At 37.2% G+C, this 20,602-nt stretch overlaps 2 protein-coding genes across 8 annotated transcripts in view; one reads left to right on the top strand and one right to left on the bottom strand.

Moving 5' to 3' along the window:
- Efcab7 (EF-hand calcium binding domain 7) overlaps positions 1–3,963 on the bottom strand; it is a 37,395-nt gene extending 33,432 nt beyond the window's left edge. Inside the window, exons 1-2 of one of the 4 annotated variants that reach the window (XM_005385330.2) lie at positions 3,858–3,963; positions 2,268–2,455 (exon numbers count right to left, since the gene is read on the bottom strand). In XM_005385330.2, coding sequence (XP_005385387.1) covers positions 2,268–2,454 — 187 coding nt within the window. In that variant the 5' untranslated portion in view covers position 2,455; positions 3,858–3,963. Of the gene's footprint in view, positions 1–2,267; positions 2,456–3,676 lie in introns of all 4 variants that reach the window. The other 3 variants (XM_005385327.2, XM_005385329.2, XM_005385328.2) reach the window with 3 other exon arrangements.
- A 274-nt stretch (positions 3,964–4,237) lies between these two features.
- Itgb3bp (integrin beta 3 binding protein (beta3-endonexin)) overlaps positions 4,238–20,602 on the top strand; it is a 57,818-nt gene continuing 41,453 nt past the window's right edge. The window contains exons 1-2 of one of the 4 annotated variants that reach the window (XM_013514394.1): positions 4,238–4,348; positions 19,924–19,966. In XM_013514394.1, coding sequence (XP_013369848.1) covers positions 4,344–4,348; positions 19,924–19,966 — 48 coding nt within the window. In that variant the 5' untranslated portion in view covers positions 4,238–4,343. The remainder of the gene's footprint in view (positions 4,349–19,923; positions 19,967–20,602) is intronic. The other 3 variants (XM_013514391.1, XM_005385326.2, XM_013514393.1) reach the window with 3 other exon arrangements.

A 20,602-nucleotide genomic window follows, 5' to 3' on the forward strand; every position in this document is an offset into this window, starting at 1 on the left:
TCAGGCTGGCCTTGACTCATTATATAGCCCAGGCAGGCCTCAAACTTGTGACAATCCTCCTGCCTCAGCCTCCCAAGTGTTGGGATTACAGGGGTGCACCACCATGTCCAGCTAGTTAATGATATGTTAAAAAAGAAATTTTCTAAATTCTCTAAATTATGCCAGGGCATCATAACTACTTAATTTAAACTTTGGCACACAGCAGCAAGAAAATAATCTAGAGGCAAGCTTCTGAGCTAACAGAAGTTGTAAGTTTAGTAATCACTATGTTCCTTTTACATGTAAAGACTCTGGAACTCTGTAGCATTGGATATAACAGAACTTTTATCTCCACAGGTTTATTTTGGTTTTAGACAAAATCCCTGATTCCCATGGTGACCTAACAACAAAAGTAAGTACAGCTTAGCGTGTGATCAGACGATTCCCTAATTCATCTATTATGACAATCAGAGAAACGGCACACAAGCTTTAGGTTATATGCCCAGCCAGCACCCATCCTTTAAACATTGGAAATGAAGTAGAACCTAAATGAAATTGTAATGTGAAAATCAAAACATTTATAGAAAGAAAGTGATACTTTCTATCCAGCACTGGGAAAACAGGTGCATGACTGCTTTTCTCATGGTGGCAGCTCGGTGTACACTTGCTGCTATATTCAGTGACAATAAAAATTATGCCAAAATATGTACTCAGTATGTAGATATCCCCATTTCTAAGAAATTGATATAATCGAATTGTTACTAACTTTACTCTCAAGGTCTAGAATCAGTTCATTATTAAGTCTGATGATAGTGAAAACAATGTCACTGTAGAGATTCAAAAGTTGACAGTAAGATATCAGTATTATTTATGAATTGAAAAAAAAGCTATAAAGCTCTAGTAGTACCTAAGTGGCAGAAGGCTATCAAAGAAAGACAGTGGTAAGAAAGAGACATCACTGATTCACATTACTCCTTTTTAAAAACTAGATTATCTGAAATCAATTACTATAATGCTAAGAAGGAATATTCCACTATAAAACCCAAAGAGTATATAACATAGAAAAGACAAACACTGCATTGCTATCTTTCAAGATAATTTCTAACAGTGTTAACACCTTATTAATACAGACTTATTGATTCCACCAACCAATTGCTGTATGTTAAGCTTTTAAACTTGGCTGATTCATTATCTCAGCCTATTTCAAAGGAAGAAAGAAAAAAGTCAGATATTCTAGGAGTAGCAGCAAACTAGAATTTTACTTAATTGGATTTCTCCCTATAACAATTAACATATTTTAAACACTAACATTTAAATTTCAAAATGGAACATTTTTTTAGTTGCAGCTCAGTGTACAGCTGAGGAGTGTAGCTCAGTGGTGGAGCGCTTGCTAGAATGTGCCAGGCCTTGGGTTGGATCCCCAGCACTGCACACAAAACTATATGCAAACCAAAGTGAAATTAAACACAATTTTAAAAATTGCTTCAGTCATGTATGTTTAAACTACTTTACAAATGCCTTGTACTATGTCTATCAACTACATTTTCATCTTTTCAATTCTCTTCTTCCCCGAAATGGATTTCCTCAAATAGAGATCTTACTGCATTCATACCCAAAACCTTGCTACAGAATAAGGTAGTTTTGGTTTAGGGAAACTACTTCTAAAGCTGGCAAAATAACCCAATGTCTCTGCTCCTAAAGTGACTAACCTTGACAGCACTGACATGAACAGACCATGCTATCAGGTCCTGTCACCACTCTCTGGTGACCAAGGACCTCCAAGTATCTGATGTCCCGGCAGGGAACAAATTCAGTGATCTGGGGAGATTTGCAACCAGAAGAATTTGGATATATGATAATGCAGAGAAGCAATAAAAAACAAAAAGAAAAACCTGAATCCTTCATTCTCTTTAAAATTTCACTCATCTCCCAATACTTTTCTTTTATCATCATCTGACCCCATTCTTACATATAGGTGAAAATTCAGAGTAGTGATTCAGAAGCCAGAAGTGTTTTAATTCTGTTATTATAATCCTAAAGAACCACAGTGAGAATTTTAAAAATATTTTTAACAATTAGTAAATGGAAGACAGCTTTAAATATACCCATCTAGACTGTACAAGTATTGGAGATTTTATTTTGAAGCTCCTAGAATATATAACTATATAAAACAGCACAATAGCTGACAGCTATTGCTAAGCATATTTATGAAACTGGGGTTATTCAATAATAGAATTTTATTTCTAATCTTTCAACAAAAAAGCAAAATATTTAAGTTTAAAAATTACCTAGGTAGAGTTGATCTTTAGAAATAATGTTTTCTAAGCTGCTTTTGAAGACAGTTAAGTAGGCAGCTCTACAATTCATGTAAAATACCTCCTCTTCAGTTAGTGGAAGTTTCTTTGTTCGAAGGCTCTCTGAAGGCACTGATTTTTGACTGGCAAAAACGACGTCACTTCCTGGACTGGTGGCCATTCTATTAGAAAATAATTGAAAGATTTGGGTTAGTCTCTGGTAGTCACCTAAAACGCAAACATCACCACACCTTCAAACAAGCATAGGAACGAAGACACGAAAACTAGAGGATTTCATAGGGTTGGTAAGAGGAAATCAGTTAATATACATGAAGTATATAGGGCACTGCCTGACATATAGTAAGTGCACAATAAACTGTGGATAGTGGCAAGGTCCATAATAATGAGAACTGCTATACAGAGGGACCGGCAGGTGGCATCCACTCTCCACAGCAGGGTCAACCAAATTATTCCACTAAAACCTGGACTTAGTATTTCACATAACTGAGCTTTTAAAATTCCATTTATAGGATTACCATTGTGGCTTTATGTGTTCTATTATTTTGGGTTTACACAGCACTTTTGTTCATAAGAGCTTAATGAACCATGGTACATCTTGATTTATCCCTAGTACAGCGGTCAGGTACCTTTTGTCCATTTTACAGATGAACCAATTGAGAGACAAAGATGTCACCTAGCTGGTAACAAGCATTAAAAGTCGATCGATTTCAGTAACACTGTCCTCTTTGTTATTGTGGAGGAAGGTTTTTTGAACAATGGCTTCTACACGTTACTGACTTGTGCTGGTGGACTAACAGCTCCCAACACTACTTTATCCAGCTTTGACAGCTAAAAATACATTCCAACCTAATAAATTGAATATTTCAAGTTCAACAATACGATGACACAGGTAGGGTCCCCTTCAGGACTCATTGGATTCTTAGGAGGCCTAAATCACTGGCACCTTCTTGAATTATATAGGTCTTTTACACTTGGGAAAGAAAGATAATAATCGCTTATCATGGATGAAGTACCCTATTTATAATACACAGGCCGCCTGCCTGACACTTTCATATTACGCCAGATTTCGAAGGACTCCATAGGGATGCGGTGTCACAGTCTGGTTACTGCAAATTGGAATCACTATAATTAACATCACCGTTTTAAACGCATATGCGTGCGCATATCTCCTCGCAAATATGGGGGGGGGAAACCCTATTCCAACACGGAAGAATGAATGTTTCCTCTGCAACAAGCAATTTCAACATCTAAATGTTGTCAGAGCTTCTTCACATACTCTTTCCAAACGGGGTGACTCTCTCACGTGAAAACCCCACGGCGGAAACGTCCCACTATTCGCGCTTTCCCTTACTGGGAAGAAAGACAGAAGCTTGAACACACACACAACTGCAGCCGTCGGTTGCCTTTACCGCGGCAGAGGGCCGGGGCCTGGACCCTGGGCAGGAAGAGCACTTCGGTGCGCGCGGGGACCACACGGGGAGCAGGAAAAGCTGCGGGCGGGAAGAGGAAGCCGCGCAGGAGGAGCGGGGCGAGCAAGGAGGCCGAGACAGCGAGCTGCCTCACCCGGGTCACCGGCGAGGACGCGCAGCTCTCAGCGGCTCCGAGTCTTCTCTCTGCGGCTGGACAGACGTCTGTCGTCCGCCAGTTACCATGGCAACCGCATCCCCCCCGGAAGTAAGATGCGGAGCACCTTCCCAAATGTTCCGCCTAGAAACCTAGGGAAATCACTGTTTCGGGGCGGACACACTTGGCTCTGTTGCTCCTCTGTCCCGGGCTTCTGTGGCTAAAATAGTGAGAGAGGGTCATGTGTTGCGTCCGGCAGTGTATGAATGTGGTTCTGGGCCTCGACCCGCTCCACATCTCTGTTCAGGCATACGTCCTCGGCCCCTTCGTCCCGCAGAGCGTGTTTCCTGCGAGCCGCGTGAGGTGTGACGCGGCATCCTGGCGCGTGCGTTTCCGGTCCCGGCGTCTCCTGGGCTGGTGCTCAGGGCTTCAGGGAGGCTCGTCAGTTCCCTTCCTCAGCGGCGGTGGCGCCTCCAGAACCCCGAAATGCCGTAGGTATCTCCTCCCGCTTCAGTGTTGTTTTGAGGGCTCCTCTATGAGCAAGAGGAGCAGATAGGAGCTGCCCCTCGAGCCTTTTCGGTTTTCCCGGTTCTTCTCAGGCTGTGGCTCCGCCCCGCCCTCCTGCCGCGCCCCGCCGTCGTCCTACCCACCGCAGGGCTGCGTCCAGAGCTTCTGGGACTTTTGTTCCCCTTTGAGTAGCTTTATGTTTTTCAATTTTTATTTTTATAATTGGCTCTAATCAATCTTACTGTGTATCGTGAAATCAGAGGGAGTTTTTTTGTACCGGGAGTTGAACTCAGGACCTTCGCTTGCCAGGCAGGCGCTGTGCCGCTGCGCTATTTCCCCAGCAGTTTTAAAATACAGTTTTCTACGTAGGTAAATATTGATGGCCAATAAAGCAATCAAGATGTAAATTATATGTATGATGTAATTCCAAATCAGGACAAGCTTGACAGAAAATGTCCTTAACACAATAATTCAGTGTTCCGACTGTACCTGATGTGTCGCTTCATTTGATCCACATTTTTTCTAAGTCTCGTCAGTACCTGTTCGCAGTACATAATGATCACTTTCACTGTGGGGAGTTGGTACATGTACATGGCACATCTTAATTCTGTTGCGACAGATTCATAGGCCGTAGGTGATGTTCACCTGGAAATAACTCAGGGTGACTACGCAGAGGAGGGGACATAGCATATCGGAACAAGTCTGAATATTGTGAAGTTCTGTGGTCCCTCGATTAGTGTAATGAGTTCAAAGAAACTCATGAGCGATTTCATAGACTTGGGTCTTCTCGGTACCTGGATTTCACTAAAGAATCACTGACCCGCAAGTCACTGACTCAGTTTTCTTAATTATGTATGTAATATATATAGTTGTTCTGAGTGATCTTTAAATTTACATCTAATCCCAGTAATGTGATCATTGCAAATCACCTTGATGGGATAGGCATTGTGCTAGATATTTACTCTTCCCATTCTTCATCCATTTTAGATCAAGACAAGTAAAACACAGTTGGCTGCTCTGTAGAAACTTTTCTTAAAAATCACTAAAAAAATGAGGGGGGGGTTCCCCAACACATGTAATTCTCTGGCTGCATCTTTTTTCCTAAGGTGGACTTAGGTCCTGCCTTCTAGAGTAACATTCCTTCAGTCTTTTAAGGGTTGAGTAAAATGCAAAGTAAAACAGTGGAAATACTCGTATTAAATAGTAATTGACAGTAAAAGTGAACAGATGTACAAAAATGATAACTTATATTTGAGTCTGTGAGCAGGGGTATTATGTTTAGCATTTTATCCACATGTTCTCACTAAATCCTAAAACAAGACATTAAGAGAAAGGGGCTGTTACTATGTTTATGGATAAGAGAACCAAGCACCTAATAGTGTCTTACACATAGGTATCAGTAAACGCATGTTTAACTTTTACCTTTAAAAGCTATAAATTATTGAGGAGGTTTTTCATTCCCCAGAGTTAACTAAAAAGTTTCCTTTCCCTATTGTTGCATTAGAAAAATTACTCAGTTATCACATATATAAAACTTCAAAGGTAATGTAACAAAGAAATTCCTAAAGAGAATATAATGAAAACAAACTAGTTTGTATTTGCTTAACAAATGGTGATAGTTCCTAAACTGTGTTCCTACGTTTCTGTTATAGAACTGGAGACCCAAAAAACTATTAAAAGTAAAACTTCCTGACAGCTATATTAACATATCAGTAGGTACCTATTATATTAGGAGAGTTTGAGGCAAATATATTTGACAAATACATGGTATTGAAGTTGACATCTCACATATACCATATAGCAACTTGGCTAAATTTATGTTTGCAAAGTGATTGAAAAGCAGTTAACAGTTTAATAATGCATGAAACATAATAGCATTTTAGCAGAGGATTTCCACTACTGTTAGTAAACTTTTTATTTTTAAATGTGATAAGTCATGAGGTCATAAAGGAGATGGTATAGTAATTGTAAGGAACAGTGTGAGGCAGAGACCAGCAGAGATCACCAGGCTTGTGTAAAGGCAACATAGTGTGGAATTTATTGTGCCTGAGTGCAGGCAGGCAGAGAGCAAAAAGGCCATCTGTAGGCAGCAAAGAGAAGGGGACTTTATTGATAGGGCTTGAAAAAAGGCCAGGGACGTGAGGTAGGAAGATCTTAGTAAGCATCAGTGGTAGTCAGAGTTCTCTGGATGCCTCATGTCTCAGTCTGTGAAGTCCTTGAGATGTTTGGTGTAAATGTTTAGATGTCTTCAGATGTCTGGATGTTTGGAAGATTCTGTGCTCCATCTTTTCTCTTTTACGACATCCGGTGTTTGCCAAGGACACCGGTGCTGAGCTGAGAACAATGCCTCTGCTGGCAGACAGGTGGGGTATTGGGAGAGTCATGTCTGAATAAAGCTTTAGAGTAGTCATGTTGACAAGTTTTATGTGAAGGTAGAGTCCTTTATAAAATGATGTTGAAATGATGGCTTTTGGTGTGAACTTGCAAGCTAAGTGTGATATAACCTATGCCGAGGGGTGATCTGTATCTTTCTAATTTCTTTGAGACTTGAACAAAATAGTAATGAATAATTGTGGAAATATAGATGGTCTAAATTAATTTCAAATAAATAGGAAAGTGCTAATGTCCAGTGACAAGAGTGAATGGATGTATCTTAAAAACATGAGTGAAAGAACCAATTTGTAGAAGACCATGTATAGTATATTGTCTTTATAAGGCTTCAGGACAAGAAAAACAAACTGTTGTTATTTAGGGTTATGTATGTATGTGATAAGCTCATTATGGAGAAGGGCGGGGAAATGGCAAATAACAGAAATTCAGTTTCTGGGTGCCTTTGGGGGAAGCAGGTAGAATAGATAAGGAGCATAAAGGTGTGTGTATTGCACCACACTGGCAATGACCTAGTTCTTACATTGTGTGGTGAGTTTTGGGTGCTTATTTCTTAGATTTCATAATTGGTACTTCATACATTAATTCTTTAATATGCATGGCATGCAACTTAAATATAAAGGATTAAGGACTTGGAGATTACATATCTTAAGTTCTCAATAAGTACAGTTTTCTCCGCCTTCTGTTTTGTTCTTTGGATGTTGACTTGGAGCTGGGGAAACAGAATTAGATCATGTTTGCTCCTGGTCTCTTAAGGTCAGTCTTCCCTTAAAAATGTTCTCTTTCTATGTATGTTATAAACTAGAGGGAATATCACTGCTCTTCCCAGGTTGAAACCTTGACTTTTTTTAGATGGGAAGTGGGAGAATACGGAGTTTGGGATATGGTAAACCAAGACTTGACTCTTGGTTCTGTTAATCACCTGTATGATCCCATTTTATATTTACATAATAATAAAATCACATACAGTAGTGTTTGATGTAAATGCCCCTTTTTAGTGCTTTTTTCCTCCCATGCTTTTTTTTTTTGTTTTTTGTTTTTGTTTTTTAACTGAGAATCAACTCATGAGCTCAGGCTTGCCAGGCAAATGCTTATGCCGCTGAGCTATGTCCCTAGCCCCTCCCATGCTTTCTTGTATAAAGCTTCCTGGTGCCATTTGCCACATCGTTCTAATTAATGTCCATTGTCACCCTAGTTCAGCCAAGAACACTGAATTTCAGTAGGAGTTAACTTTATTCTGGTCCAAACTATTTACTGAAGTATAAAGTTAGAATATTGGAATACCTTTAGTGTTGGAGAAAACTATTTGAAACAGTATTTCTCAAAGTAGGCTCCATTCTGCTGATGTATTGATAAAAGTCTGAAAGTTTTCTGAGAAATTTAAAAGGTGCTTTTTTTCCCATGATAAAAAAGAAAATGATTATAAGCACATTCTGGATCTGCTAACTTACTGCACCTACTTGAGTTTGTAGTCACACTGATGCCAGTGCCAAGTGTAACGATTCTCATTTTGTAGATTGACTGTTAAGAAACAAGTCAGTGAAATGATGTGCCAGGCCAAGTAAAGTTAGCTATTTAATAAATGACCGTTGAGTCATGGCAGGTATTCAGAGTTATGTAATTTCTTTCGCTTAAAAGCATCCTGCATTTTTTAAAAAGGTTGTTAACATTATTAGTCCTTACTATGAGAAATAAGAAATTGAAATATAATTCTTTCCAGCTTGTAAAAGTTAGTAACATGTAATAAAGTATAATATACTCTGTCATAATGGCATAAGAAACACCCCTGATAAACAGACTGTAATCTTTGAAAGTTTCTATTCAAAACAACACACACAGAAACATTTTCATGTTGCACTGGACAGACTGGCTAGAGGCAGGGCAAGGGAGTTAACATCTAAGACTTAGCAGTTAAGCTAGGAGAGTGGGTAAATGACTACCTTGGTTGGGTCCGTTAGCTAGTAAAGAGGTCAAATGTACAAATTAGAGGATGGCGGCCTCAGTTTAGATCCCCAGTTTTCCCTTAGTTAAAATCACCAAAAGATCACAGCATCACAGATAACCATGAAAGGTAACCATCACAAGTCAAAGTTGTAACACATACTAACCCACAGATTTAGATTCCAAGGATTTTACAAATTGGATTTGTAAAGAATGCATATGAAATAATTGTAATAACATTTAAAGAAACAAAAAGTTGAGTCAGAAATATTAAAGAATATAAAAAATAGGCATTTATTTATTTACTTTTGCAGTATTGGGAATTGAACCCACAGCCTCCACACTGAGCTACATGCTCAGCCCCTTTCTACTTTTCACTTGAGACAGAATCTTGCTAATCACTGAGTTGTGTGGACTGTGCTCAGATTTGTAATACTCCTGCTTCAGTCTCCCAGAGGATAAGATTACAGGCATGAACCATCATACCTGGTCCCAGGCAGATTTTAAGTGGGGGCTATTAAATCTGTGTTGTTTTGTTTTGTTTTGTTTTGTTTTGTTTTGTTTTTTGAGACAGGATTTCAACATATAGTTCAGGCTGATCTTTAACTGACTGTGTAGCCTAGGCTGGCCTTGAATTCATGGCAGTCCTCCTGCCAAGCTATTAGATAATTTAGAAACAAAAATAATGGTTAAAAGAAAAACTCTATGAATGGAATTCCATGTCAAAGTAGTTTGTATTGGACTAACTCTTCCACAGATAACAGTTTTAAACTCTGGACAAATATTAAAGATGACTACTTGATGTAGCAGAGCAACCATATACAACACAGAAATTGGAGAGGTGCTGACACTTGAAAGAATTAAGCACTTAGCAAAACAAAATTCAGCACTGTCCAGAAGAAGATAATAGAATTTATAGTCTGTGATCTATTATCTACAGTGTGTAGCATACAATGAAATACTAACAGAACAAAATGGGAGCTGTTGTTGACAAAACAGTAGCCAAAATTGACCCCTTGATGACATAAAATCTAGAATCATCAGACTTTAAAGGATTTATAAGTGTTAAAGGACTTAAAGAAAAAAGTCACAATAGAAGAATACCTGGAATTTCACAAGTAGAAACTAGTGAAATAAATGAAAAAGAGTGATAGGAATTTTGTGTCTGAAAAGTGTAATACATCTAGAATGAAAATATTTACTATACAAGGCAGGGCATAGTGGTGCATGCCTGTAATCCCAGCACTTGGGAGGCTGAGGCAGGAGGATCACTGTGAGTTCAAGGCCAGCCTGGACTACGAAGTGAGTTCAAGGTCAGCCTGAGCTGCATAGTGAAACCCTGTCTCAAAAAGGCAAAAAAAGAAAAGAAAAGAAAATATATACTATAAAAACTTCCTGGCAGAAGAAAAGGTCAGTAAACTTGAAGACATAACAATAGAAGCATTGGGGCTGGGGATTTAGCTCAGCGGCAAAAGCGCCTGCCTGGCAAGCGCAAGGTCATGAGTTCGGTTCCCGGTACCGGAGAAAAACCAAAACCAAAAAAAAAAACCAAAAAACAAACAATAGAAGCATTGGCTGAGGATATAGCTCAGCAGCACAGCGCCTGCCTGGCAAGCATGAGGTCCAGAGTTCAGTTCCTGGTACCAAAAAAAAAAAAAAAAAACCAATAGAAACAATCTAATTGAAGGATTAAAAAAATAAAACAGACTCTCCATGCCTCATGGTGCAAGTTCAAGTGGTCTAATATATAGAGTCCTAGAAGCAGGAGAATGGAGTGAAGCAAGAATATTTAAATAATGGCTCCTAAATTTCCCAGTTTTGTTGAAAACATAAAATTACAAGTCCAAGGAGCTCAGTAAACTCCAGTAGAGTTGAAAACTTAGTACATATGTGTACATGTATGTATGTGCACTTGTGTATCCTAGAATCAACCTGATGAAAACTAAAAACGAACAGCAAACCTGAAAGCAGCCACAGATAATTGCTATTTCACATGGAATGAAAAGTATTGAAATGAAACTTATCAAAAATAATGAAAGGTTGAATGAAAACCAAACTGCACAGGAAATACTTCAAAGAATCAACAACTGGGATCTCATCTTATTGAACAGTTTCTGCACATCAAAAGAAATCACCAACAAAGTAAAAAGAAAACCCATGAATTGAGAAAAAATTTTATCCAACTGCCTTTCAGACAAAGGACTTCTATCTAGAACATATAAACAATAAAAGTCAGGTCCCCAGAATTCAAAGACCCAATCCAAAAATGGGCATCTGAGATGAATACACACTTCTCAGATGAAGAAATACTAATGGTGAATAAATGAAAAAAATGTTCAACATCATTGGTCAGTTGAGAAATGCAAATTAAAACAACAGTGAGATTCCACCTTACCCAAGAAAGAGTGGCTATCATTAAGAAATCAACCAAGAACAAGTGCTAGAGGGTCTGTGGGGAAAAAAGGAACTCTTCTCCACTGCTGGTGGGAGTGTAGATTGGTGAAACCATTGTGGAAATCAGTTTGGAGATCCTTACAAAACTAGGATTAGAAATCCCACCTAACTCCACTATTCCCCTTCTGTGTATTTTCCCAGAAGAATTAAAAACATCATAGCACATTGATATATGTGCACCCATGTTTATGCAGCACAATTTGTCATAGCTGAATCTTGGAAACAACCCAAATGCCCATCAACTGAGGAATGAGTAAAAAAAGATGGTATTTTTATGCAGTGGAGCATTACTCAGCTATAGAAAAAATAAACTCGAGGCTTTTATAAGTAAATAAATGCAACTAGAGACCATACTCATAAGTGAAATAAATTGGACCTACATGTGTAAACATTATATTGTCTCCCTAGTGTAAGAATCTGAAAGAGTAAATAAAACCCAAAACATGCAATAGATACTATGAAAGGGAAATCAATTGCTCAAAGGAAGAAACAACTGGGATGAGGGAAAGGAGAAAAAGAAGGAAGGGAAATATATATATATAATATATATACACACACATATATATGTATATGTATATAGAAGGATAGCTGTGATAACTGTACTACTGCTGTCTAATGGTTTATTGAAAGAAACAGTTAGTCCTTAATTTTTAAAATTTGTTTTTGTTTTCTTTTTCCAACCAATTTTGCATGCTTATATCTGGTAATCTGAACAACTAATTTGAAGACAAAAATATCTAATATAACAACCATTGAATTCCTACCGTCTTGTCTAGTGAAACTCTGTATTGTTTCTAATGTTTTGTTTTTATTTTTTAATCTCTTTAATGGTTTGATCAATCTTGCATTTTTACATCTGGTAATCTGAGGAACTTCGTTGAAGATAACAATATACAACATAACAACCACTGTTCATTCCTATCATTTTGTTCTGAAACTCTGTATCATTTTTATTGTTTTTGCTTTGTTTTGTTTTTGTCTGCATTGTTGGTATTTTGCTATAGTTCTTTTTAAAATTATTATTCTGTTTAAAATTAAAAAAAAGTGAAAGGCAAAGGACAGAATAAAACTTTCAAAGAGCTAGAGGAAAAACAAAACCCTTTCTAGCCACAGATTCTGTATGTAGAGAACTATCCTTCAAAAATGAAGGTGAATTAAAAATATTAAATAAACAAAATCTAAGAGTATGTCACAAGCAGACCTGCCGAGAAGAAATGCTAACAGAAGTTCTTTGGGCTAAAGGTACCACCAGATGCAAATCTGAATCTATAAGTAATACTGAACATTGGGAATTGGGTTAAATATATGACTATATTTTTTACTTACAACTTTTTACTGTATATGAGTTTTACATAAAATGTGCTTGGCAAATATTGAGAGTTTTTTCCCCCACTGTGGTATATGCTAGCGCTTCTGAAACTGGTTTATTAATGTGATTGCTGATTGCAGATGATGGAGCCAGATTTCTCACTTTTGGATAGAGGAATTTGGATAGAGGAATTTCTCACTTTTGGATAGACACTATAAATTAACTTGGCACTAGAAGTGTCAACATGAAATCATGTACATCTTAAAATACATATTTTAAAGGTAGAAGTGTGTGTACGTGCGTGCAACTCAGTCCACTGAGAGGGTGCACAGGGAATGATGTAAGTGGACACGAACACATTTTTGTGCCCAGATTTTTATTTCTAAATACCATTGTTCCTTAAAAAGAACCAGTTCTCACTGGAGAAAAAGCTGACTCCAAGGCTATGCAGAGAGTAATTTTTTTGTGTGTTCTGGAAAGTAAAGAATTGCTCAGATTTACGGGCACATAAGGTAAACAGGAGCCAGTATGAAGGGCAGATGGTCCTGCTGGCAAATTTAGGATAAACATAAAAATAACTAATAGTAGGAATGGTTTAAAAGCCATTGGCAAAAATAAAAATCCATTACCCTGTAGTGATACAAATGGATAAAAGTGGAAAGAAAAGCTCTTAAGTAGAAAGCTAATAAATATAAAGAGTAATAGCATTGGGAAATCATCAATGGCTCTTTATAAAATTTCATATGTATTGCAGAATGCTAGAAAATACCTTGATCAAGATTCCTGTCACTGATACTGCTGAAAATCAACATTACATGTCTCAAGTTATACTCTGACAAGGATACAGAAATTGACATTTATGCCAAAAATCCATCACCTGATCATAGGAAATATCCCGCAAACCCTAGATGAGTATATTCTACTAAAATGAAAAAAATTTAAATGGTCATACACTTTTTAAAAAAAAGGTCAAGATGAAAGACATCAAAGTATAAGAAATTGTTTTAGGTTAAGAGAAACGCAAAAGTTGATAACTACATTTAGTAAGTGGTCCAGTAGACTTAGATACTGACTATAAAGGATATTAATAAGACAAATAAAATCTGAATATAGACTACTGGAGATAATGCTGTATCAACAATAAATTTAAGAATTTTGGCTATGTAAGCAAATGTTTCGGGGTTCAGATAAAACATGGAAGGTGTGCCATATGTCTTACTCCCAGTGGTTTAGAAAAAATCTACACATACAATTTATATGTATGAGAGAATGATACAGAAAATGGGAAAAGGGCCAAGTGGTAAATCTGGATAAAGAGTAAGAATTCTTATTCTTGGAGCTTTTTGAAAATGTCAGATAAGCCAGATGTAGAGGTGCATGGCTATAATCCCAGCACTCTGGGAGACTGAGGCAGGAGGATGGCAACTGTGAGCCCAGCCTGGGCAACTTAGCAAGACCCTGTCTCAAAAAACAAAAACAAAAAAACCTCAAAATGGCAGAGGGGTATAGCTCAGTGGAAAGGCCCTGGGTTCATCTACTCTTGAAGAAAAATAATGGATGAGTTAAATAGTAGTTTAGATACAACTGGAGAAGGAATTACAGAATGAGAAGATCTGAAGAAATTGCTCAAAATACAGCATGGAGAACAATGATGTTAAAAGTTTAGCAATATGGTAGGTAACTTGAAAACACCTAAAATTAATTTTTTTCAATTTTAGACTTTGAAAGGTAAGGTGGACAAGAGGCAATATTTGAAGAGATTATGGCTTAGATATTTTTTCTAGAACTAGTAAAACATGAATTAACATAAAACACACCTTAGAGATAAGACTGTGTTCATATGACATCCTTTCAGGACTTTAAAAAAAAATCTTAACCTGGGGCTGGGTGTTTTGGTGCACGCCTGTAATCCCAGCACTTGGGAGGCTGAGGCAGAAGGATTGCTGTTAGTTTGAGGCCAGCCTGGGCTACATAATGAGTTCAAGGCCAGCCTGAACTGCATAGCCAGACCCTGACTCCAAAAGACAAAAAAAAAAAAAAAAAAAAAAAACTTACCTGGGAATGTCAAACCAAAGTTACTTAAGTACAAAAAAAATGGGGGCATCATAGAAAATTGAAGGAGCTAAACATCTAATTCTTCATGACTGATTTTTTTTTAGCTAAAAGATAAATCCATTTTATTAAATCATTAATGTATATGACTCATGACAGTCACTGCCAGGCTTTGGAGAACCAAATATTAACAAACACTGTACTGCCTAGTAGTTGTAATTTTTATGGGAAAGTTCAACAAGCATTTTTAGAACTCAGAATCTGTTAGTTAACATACAAGTTGTTAGTGATATAAATATGTTAGTCTAGGGAGGGAAAATACACAGATTATTTTAACATAAAAAGTTTAGTGAGAGGGTCACACAAACACTATTGAGAGTAGAAGGGTCCTTAGTGCTAATAGGATGGTTGGTGTTAGGGGAAACTAGAGATGACTGTTGGAGTTTCAGAAGCAGGATGGACATCAGTGAGAGTTTTTGGGTTTTTTTGCATTATGAGATATATCATTCATACTGAAAAATGCATAAAACATCACCTGCTGCTATGTTTTAATTTAGATAGACCTGTTGAGCCCTTTTAATAGAGATTCTTAAATACATACTCATGTATTTATAGGCATGTGTAATATAGACTTGTACATTGTAAATTTCTGGGAGGCAATATTAGTGAATATTTTATTTCATATTGAGGAGGACCCTTTTGTGAAATGGTTAGGGCTTTATTTTCATTTTGTTTCAGTGCAGAGAGCATCTCACCACCGTCTGTTTGTATTGTGGGGTTAATATTCCCAAGTACTCCATCTGAATAGATTCTGTGGCTGATTAGGAAGGTTTTGATGCCATAAACATTTTGCCCAATAATTGCTCAGTTCTCGGCAGTTCTGCCGTGAGACTAACAGGAGTCATTGTTCACTTAGATACTTGCAGTCAGTGCCATCCTTCTGCCTGTGCTGAGTTGGTATTTGCCATTCATCTAGTCTCTGGTAGTCACTTGTTGTGTGAGCACTAGAAGTTTTGAACACCAAGAAAGATGGGCCTGAATGAAAAGGAGAATGCAGAAAGGATATAGAAGATTTTCCCTTGTTTGCTCACTCCCATACATAGAGTGGAAAATAAATCATTTCAGATATCTCAGTTTACACTTAGGGGAGTCACATGGGATGTGAATTTGGCCTTTGCCTTTCATCAAAGGATTTCTAAGCATCTCATGAGCATGCCCCGTAATCCTCTAAACACTCATGTGAAGTTGGGAGCTGGCAGTATTATTATGCCCATTATAGCAAGGAGTAAATGGAAGCTCTGAAACACTAAGTGATATTTTTATCTTCCACTCAGATATTTCTTACTACTTTACAGGCCAGTATTACTCTCAACTCTTATGGAGCTTAGAGAGATTATGTGATTTGCCCAACCTTATGGAAGAATTTGGCATATCATCAAAGCTGCCTGGGTCTTATCTGCTTTACTAAGTTTATTCTTCGCCCCCTGTTCCCGCCCTCAGCCCTGCCATTCACAATTCTGTTTAAACTAATGTTTTAGAAGTCATATAAAAAGGAACTCAAATTATATAATTTTGTTAGTTTCTAAGGTGTCAGTCCTGGTTCTTGTTTAGGAATCAAATGATAAGCTTTTTCCCCCTAGAATGATTTCTTTAGTATTGCAACCCGTGTTAGTAATATTGCAAGGAATCCTACTCAGGGAACCACCATGTAGTAATGAAATAAAATACAAGATAGTCTTTGAGAATAATATCACTAATTCTCCTTCTGATATCAAATTACATGTCAGATTTTTTTTATCTCTTTAAAAATTCCAAAAGCAGTAATTCTGGTAGCAACTAGAATTTTAAGCCCAGTGAATCTAAGCCTAGTATACCTAAAAATGGAACATAATATTTAAATTAAGGGCATAGGTGAAAATTTGGAGAAGTTGGAAGTGGGAAGTTACCCACAGAGTTGATAGCTCACCGGAGAGGGAGGAGTGTTCACACTTGTTTTGCAGCTATCACCACTGCCTACCCCCAGATCTTTTTTTATCTCAAAACTGAGAGTTTACCCATTAAATAATCATTTCCCATCCCTCCCTCCTCCCTTTTGCCCCTGGCAACCACCACTGTATTTTTTCTCTCTGGATTTGAGTACTTCTATGAGTAAAATCATATGGTATTTGTCTTTCTGTGACTGGCATGTTTTGTTTAGGGTAGTGTCTTCAAGGTTCATCTGTGTCATAGCACCTGTCAGATTTCCTTCCTTGTTAAGGCTGAGTAGTACACACACACACACACACACACACACACACACACACACCACGTTTTGCTTATTCATATTTGCCAGGGACCCTTGGGTTGCTTCTGCCTGTTTGCTCTTATAAACAGTACTGCTACGATCATTGGTGTGCTAACATTTGTGTTGGCTTTCAATTCTTTTGGGACTGGAATTGCTCTGTCGTGTGGCAATTCCACATTGAATGATTTAGAGAGCTGCTATGGTATTTTCCCCAGCAGCAGCAATATTTCACATACCGTTGGCAGTAGATAAGGGCTCCAGTGTCTCCATATCTTCGTCAGCACTTGTTATTTGCACTTTCATTTTTTTAGCCATTCTTATAGCTGAGAAATGGTAGCTGCTATGGTTCTGATTTGCATTTCCTTGATAATTAGAGATGGTGACCATCTTTTCCTGTTGCTTAATGGGTGTTTATGCATCTTTGGAGAAATGCACATTCAAGTCTTTTGCTCATTTTTATGCGCCTATTTGTAGGAACTACTTAAAACTTTATACAAGGCTGGGGATTTAGCTCAGTGGCACAGTACCTGCCTGGCAATCACAAGGTCGTGAGTTCGATTCCTGGTAACAGAAAAAAAAAAAAAACTTTACACAACTACCAGAAATATCACTCATTTTTAATTGTTCTGTAATACTGGTAACAAATTTTAGAAAAAAATGTTTATCTGATACCTAGTCAAGGTTTTATTTGTTTTTTTGTTTTGTTTTTTAGACAGGATCTCACTATGTAGTGCATGCTGGCTTGAACTTGCTGCGTAACCCAGGCTGGCCTTGAACTCATGGCAGTTCCCCTCCCCCAGCCTTCCGAGTTCTGGGGTCACAGACATGTGCCGCCATGTTTCGCTCCTAGTCAAGTTTTGCCTGTTTTTAGACCTTTATATCTTCTTTGTCCATGATTTCTTCTCTGTTCCTATTAACATAATCCTGTATTTAGCATCATCTCATTCTTGTGTTACAGTTTTTTATAGATAAAGGAGTGCCTTGTGTTTAGTAGGTGCTTAATTACCTTAAAAAGTGATTAGTACCTTGATCATGGGTTGCGTTCTCATTGAGTGGTAAGAATAAATGATGATAAATTCCCCTAGGTTTGTTCTTTACCTGCCTTTTAACCACCACCCATGCCATTCAACAAAGATACACAAGACCTGAGATCTGTTTCCGTCCCTCAAAATACGCAACAGTAGGCAAGTTGTACAACTTTTCCCTATCACCAGCTGAACTATTTTCTTAGTTTTCTTTTAGTCTTGCCTAGTAAGTCTCTTAAGATACTTATAAATATTACCAACATTTAGATACCTGAGTTATCTGAATACTCCATTACCCTCAGTGAATCATGTTTTTAGGTGCTCAACAAGCATAATCTGGGAGATGACAGCCTATTTTAACTCAGTGCATTTTCTTACCTTTTTTACGTAATTCTTTGGGCTTTTTCACCCACCTAGACCTAATCTAGAAAGCTTTCAAATCAGACATTGACTTATTTTCTCTAAGAACATACCAGTGATAAAGCAATAATACTGTAAACAGTTAATATCAGGGTACACTCTGTATCTGTCTCAAAAGACATCGTTTAGATGCTGCATCTTACTGCCTTTTTAAAACAATAAGAAATGCTGTACTCTGTAAGTTTAGTGTTTGTTGAACAGCTCATGTACTTTTAAATAGGGCAACATATATTCCAAGGCTTAACAGAAATATTTTACTTTTTAAAATTATCTGCCAGGGGCTGGGGATTTAGCTCAGCGACACAGTGCCTGCCCAGCAAGCGCAAGGTTGTCAGTTCAATTCCCAGTACCAGAAAAAAATAAAAAATAAAAATAAATGAAATTATCTGCCATTTTCGTTTGTTCATCCCTCTGTTGTTTTGTTTCATTAAAAATTTACATTAAATTGATCTTAAGTGAACTTCTAAAAGACATAAATATTTAAGCCAATTCAATCTCAAGTAATGCAGTCGGCTACTGTAGATATGATGGCAAAATTAAGCCCTTTTTGGAGGGATTAATTTTTTATTTAATATTTAATGCCCAATAATTTTCAAAGACTGACTATCTTGTTTATAAGTCAGTAATTATTTGTAAGATCTTACAAATTGGGGTGGGAGGTGTCCTGAATTACAATATTTGTAATGCAGTCTTTTGGGTAGTGCTCTGATTCTCTAATACTCTAAATAATTTCTGTTTCTCAGAGATCAAGAAAGTACTTTTAATGCTGCATTTGTCACTGGGAAAACTAGCTTTAATTTATATTGACCTTTTTCTCCTTTGAGCATTTAGTATGCATTCAATAAAATGTTGATGACTGCTCTTTAGAAGACAGCTGTACGAAATAAAGTATTATAAATATTCAGCTTTCCTTTCTCAGCATTGTCACCAACAGCTGGGCATCCAGTTTAGCAGAACAGATTTTGCACACAGAGAGCCTGGCATGTTCCTGAATCAGTTTAGTGAAGGAAACAAAAAATAGTTTCTTGTGAATTGGGGACTTATAAAGACATAGAGCATCTGTTCCTCAGTGAAGTCATAGCCCGGCTTCACTGAATCATGTTCTGTGCTGGAGTAATGTGCAGAACTCCATTCACCTTGCCCATACCTTTAGCGCCTAGGGCACTGCTTTGCAAATAGTATATTCTCAACATTTCCGTTGAAAGTATGTAAATAATTTGCTCTTATGTATAATTTTTTATTAGCGGTATTTTGAAGACAAATATGCTAACCAAGATACTTTGTGACTTTAATGTTTAAGTTGTTTGGTAGTCTGTTTAAAAGATTACACATTTAGGGGCTGGGGATATAACTCAGTGGCATAAGCGCTTGCCTGGCAAGCCTGAGGTCATGAGTTCAATTCCTGGTACAAAAAAAAAAAAAAAAAAATACACATGTAAAAAACTGAATCCATTTAAATATTTATTTAATTATGATTCTGTATTGAAATATGCTATTAAAAACCAATCATCTGTTAAAAAACAGACCAACCAGACAATGAATAATTGTTTCATATATGGTAGTCTATTTTAATAAATAATATAAAAGTTACTTGGCAAAAGTAACTTAGAGTGGTTACTTTTCTTTAAGTATGTGCCTAGTTAAATCACATCAAATCTAAGATTTCCTTAAATATTTTGTTTGCAGTGTTAAAAGGTCACTGAAACTGGATGATCATTTAGAAGAAAATGTAAGTATTTACATAAGAATTTGTGATTGCATGATTATGTACTTGTAATTTTAAACTGCTAATCTACCTTGCTAGATATAAAAATTAACAAGAAACAATGTGAAGCCAGGTGTGGTGGTGCTTGCCTGTAATCCCAGCACTCGGGAGGCTGAGGCAGGAGGATCACCATAAATTTGAGGCCAATCTGGGCTGCATAGCAAGACCCTGTCTCAAAACAAAAGAAAATTAAAAAAAAACAAAATCTTAGTAGCCAGTGTGGTTGTGCACACCTATAATCCCAGTACTCAAGAGGCTAAAGCAAGAGGATTGCCTCAACTTCAAGGCCATCCTGGGCTACATAGTGAGTTCAAGGACAGCGTGAACTATATAGTGAGACCTTGTCTCAAAAAAACAAATGTACTATGCTATTTTGTAAATGGATGTCTGTTTGTTAATATGTTTTCATTCTTTTATTTTTAAAATAAATTTTAAAAAAACAAATGAACAAAAAACCAATGTGAGATAGTTATGATTGGTACATTTTCTGCATATAAAATATTTTTATAATTCTAATGAGTATAAGGTTTTGGCTGGCTTCAGGTGTTCACTTAAAAAGCAAATTATTCAGAAACCTTAATAAAATGATTTAGTAGGAAT

Source organism: Chinchilla lanigera, unplaced genomic scaffold, assembly GCF_000276665.1.
Source record: "Chinchilla lanigera isolate Chin_1 unplaced genomic scaffold, ChiLan1.0 scaffold00022, whole genome shotgun sequence".
NCBI classification, from domain to species: domain Eukaryota; kingdom Metazoa; phylum Chordata; class Mammalia; order Rodentia; family Chinchillidae; genus Chinchilla; species Chinchilla lanigera.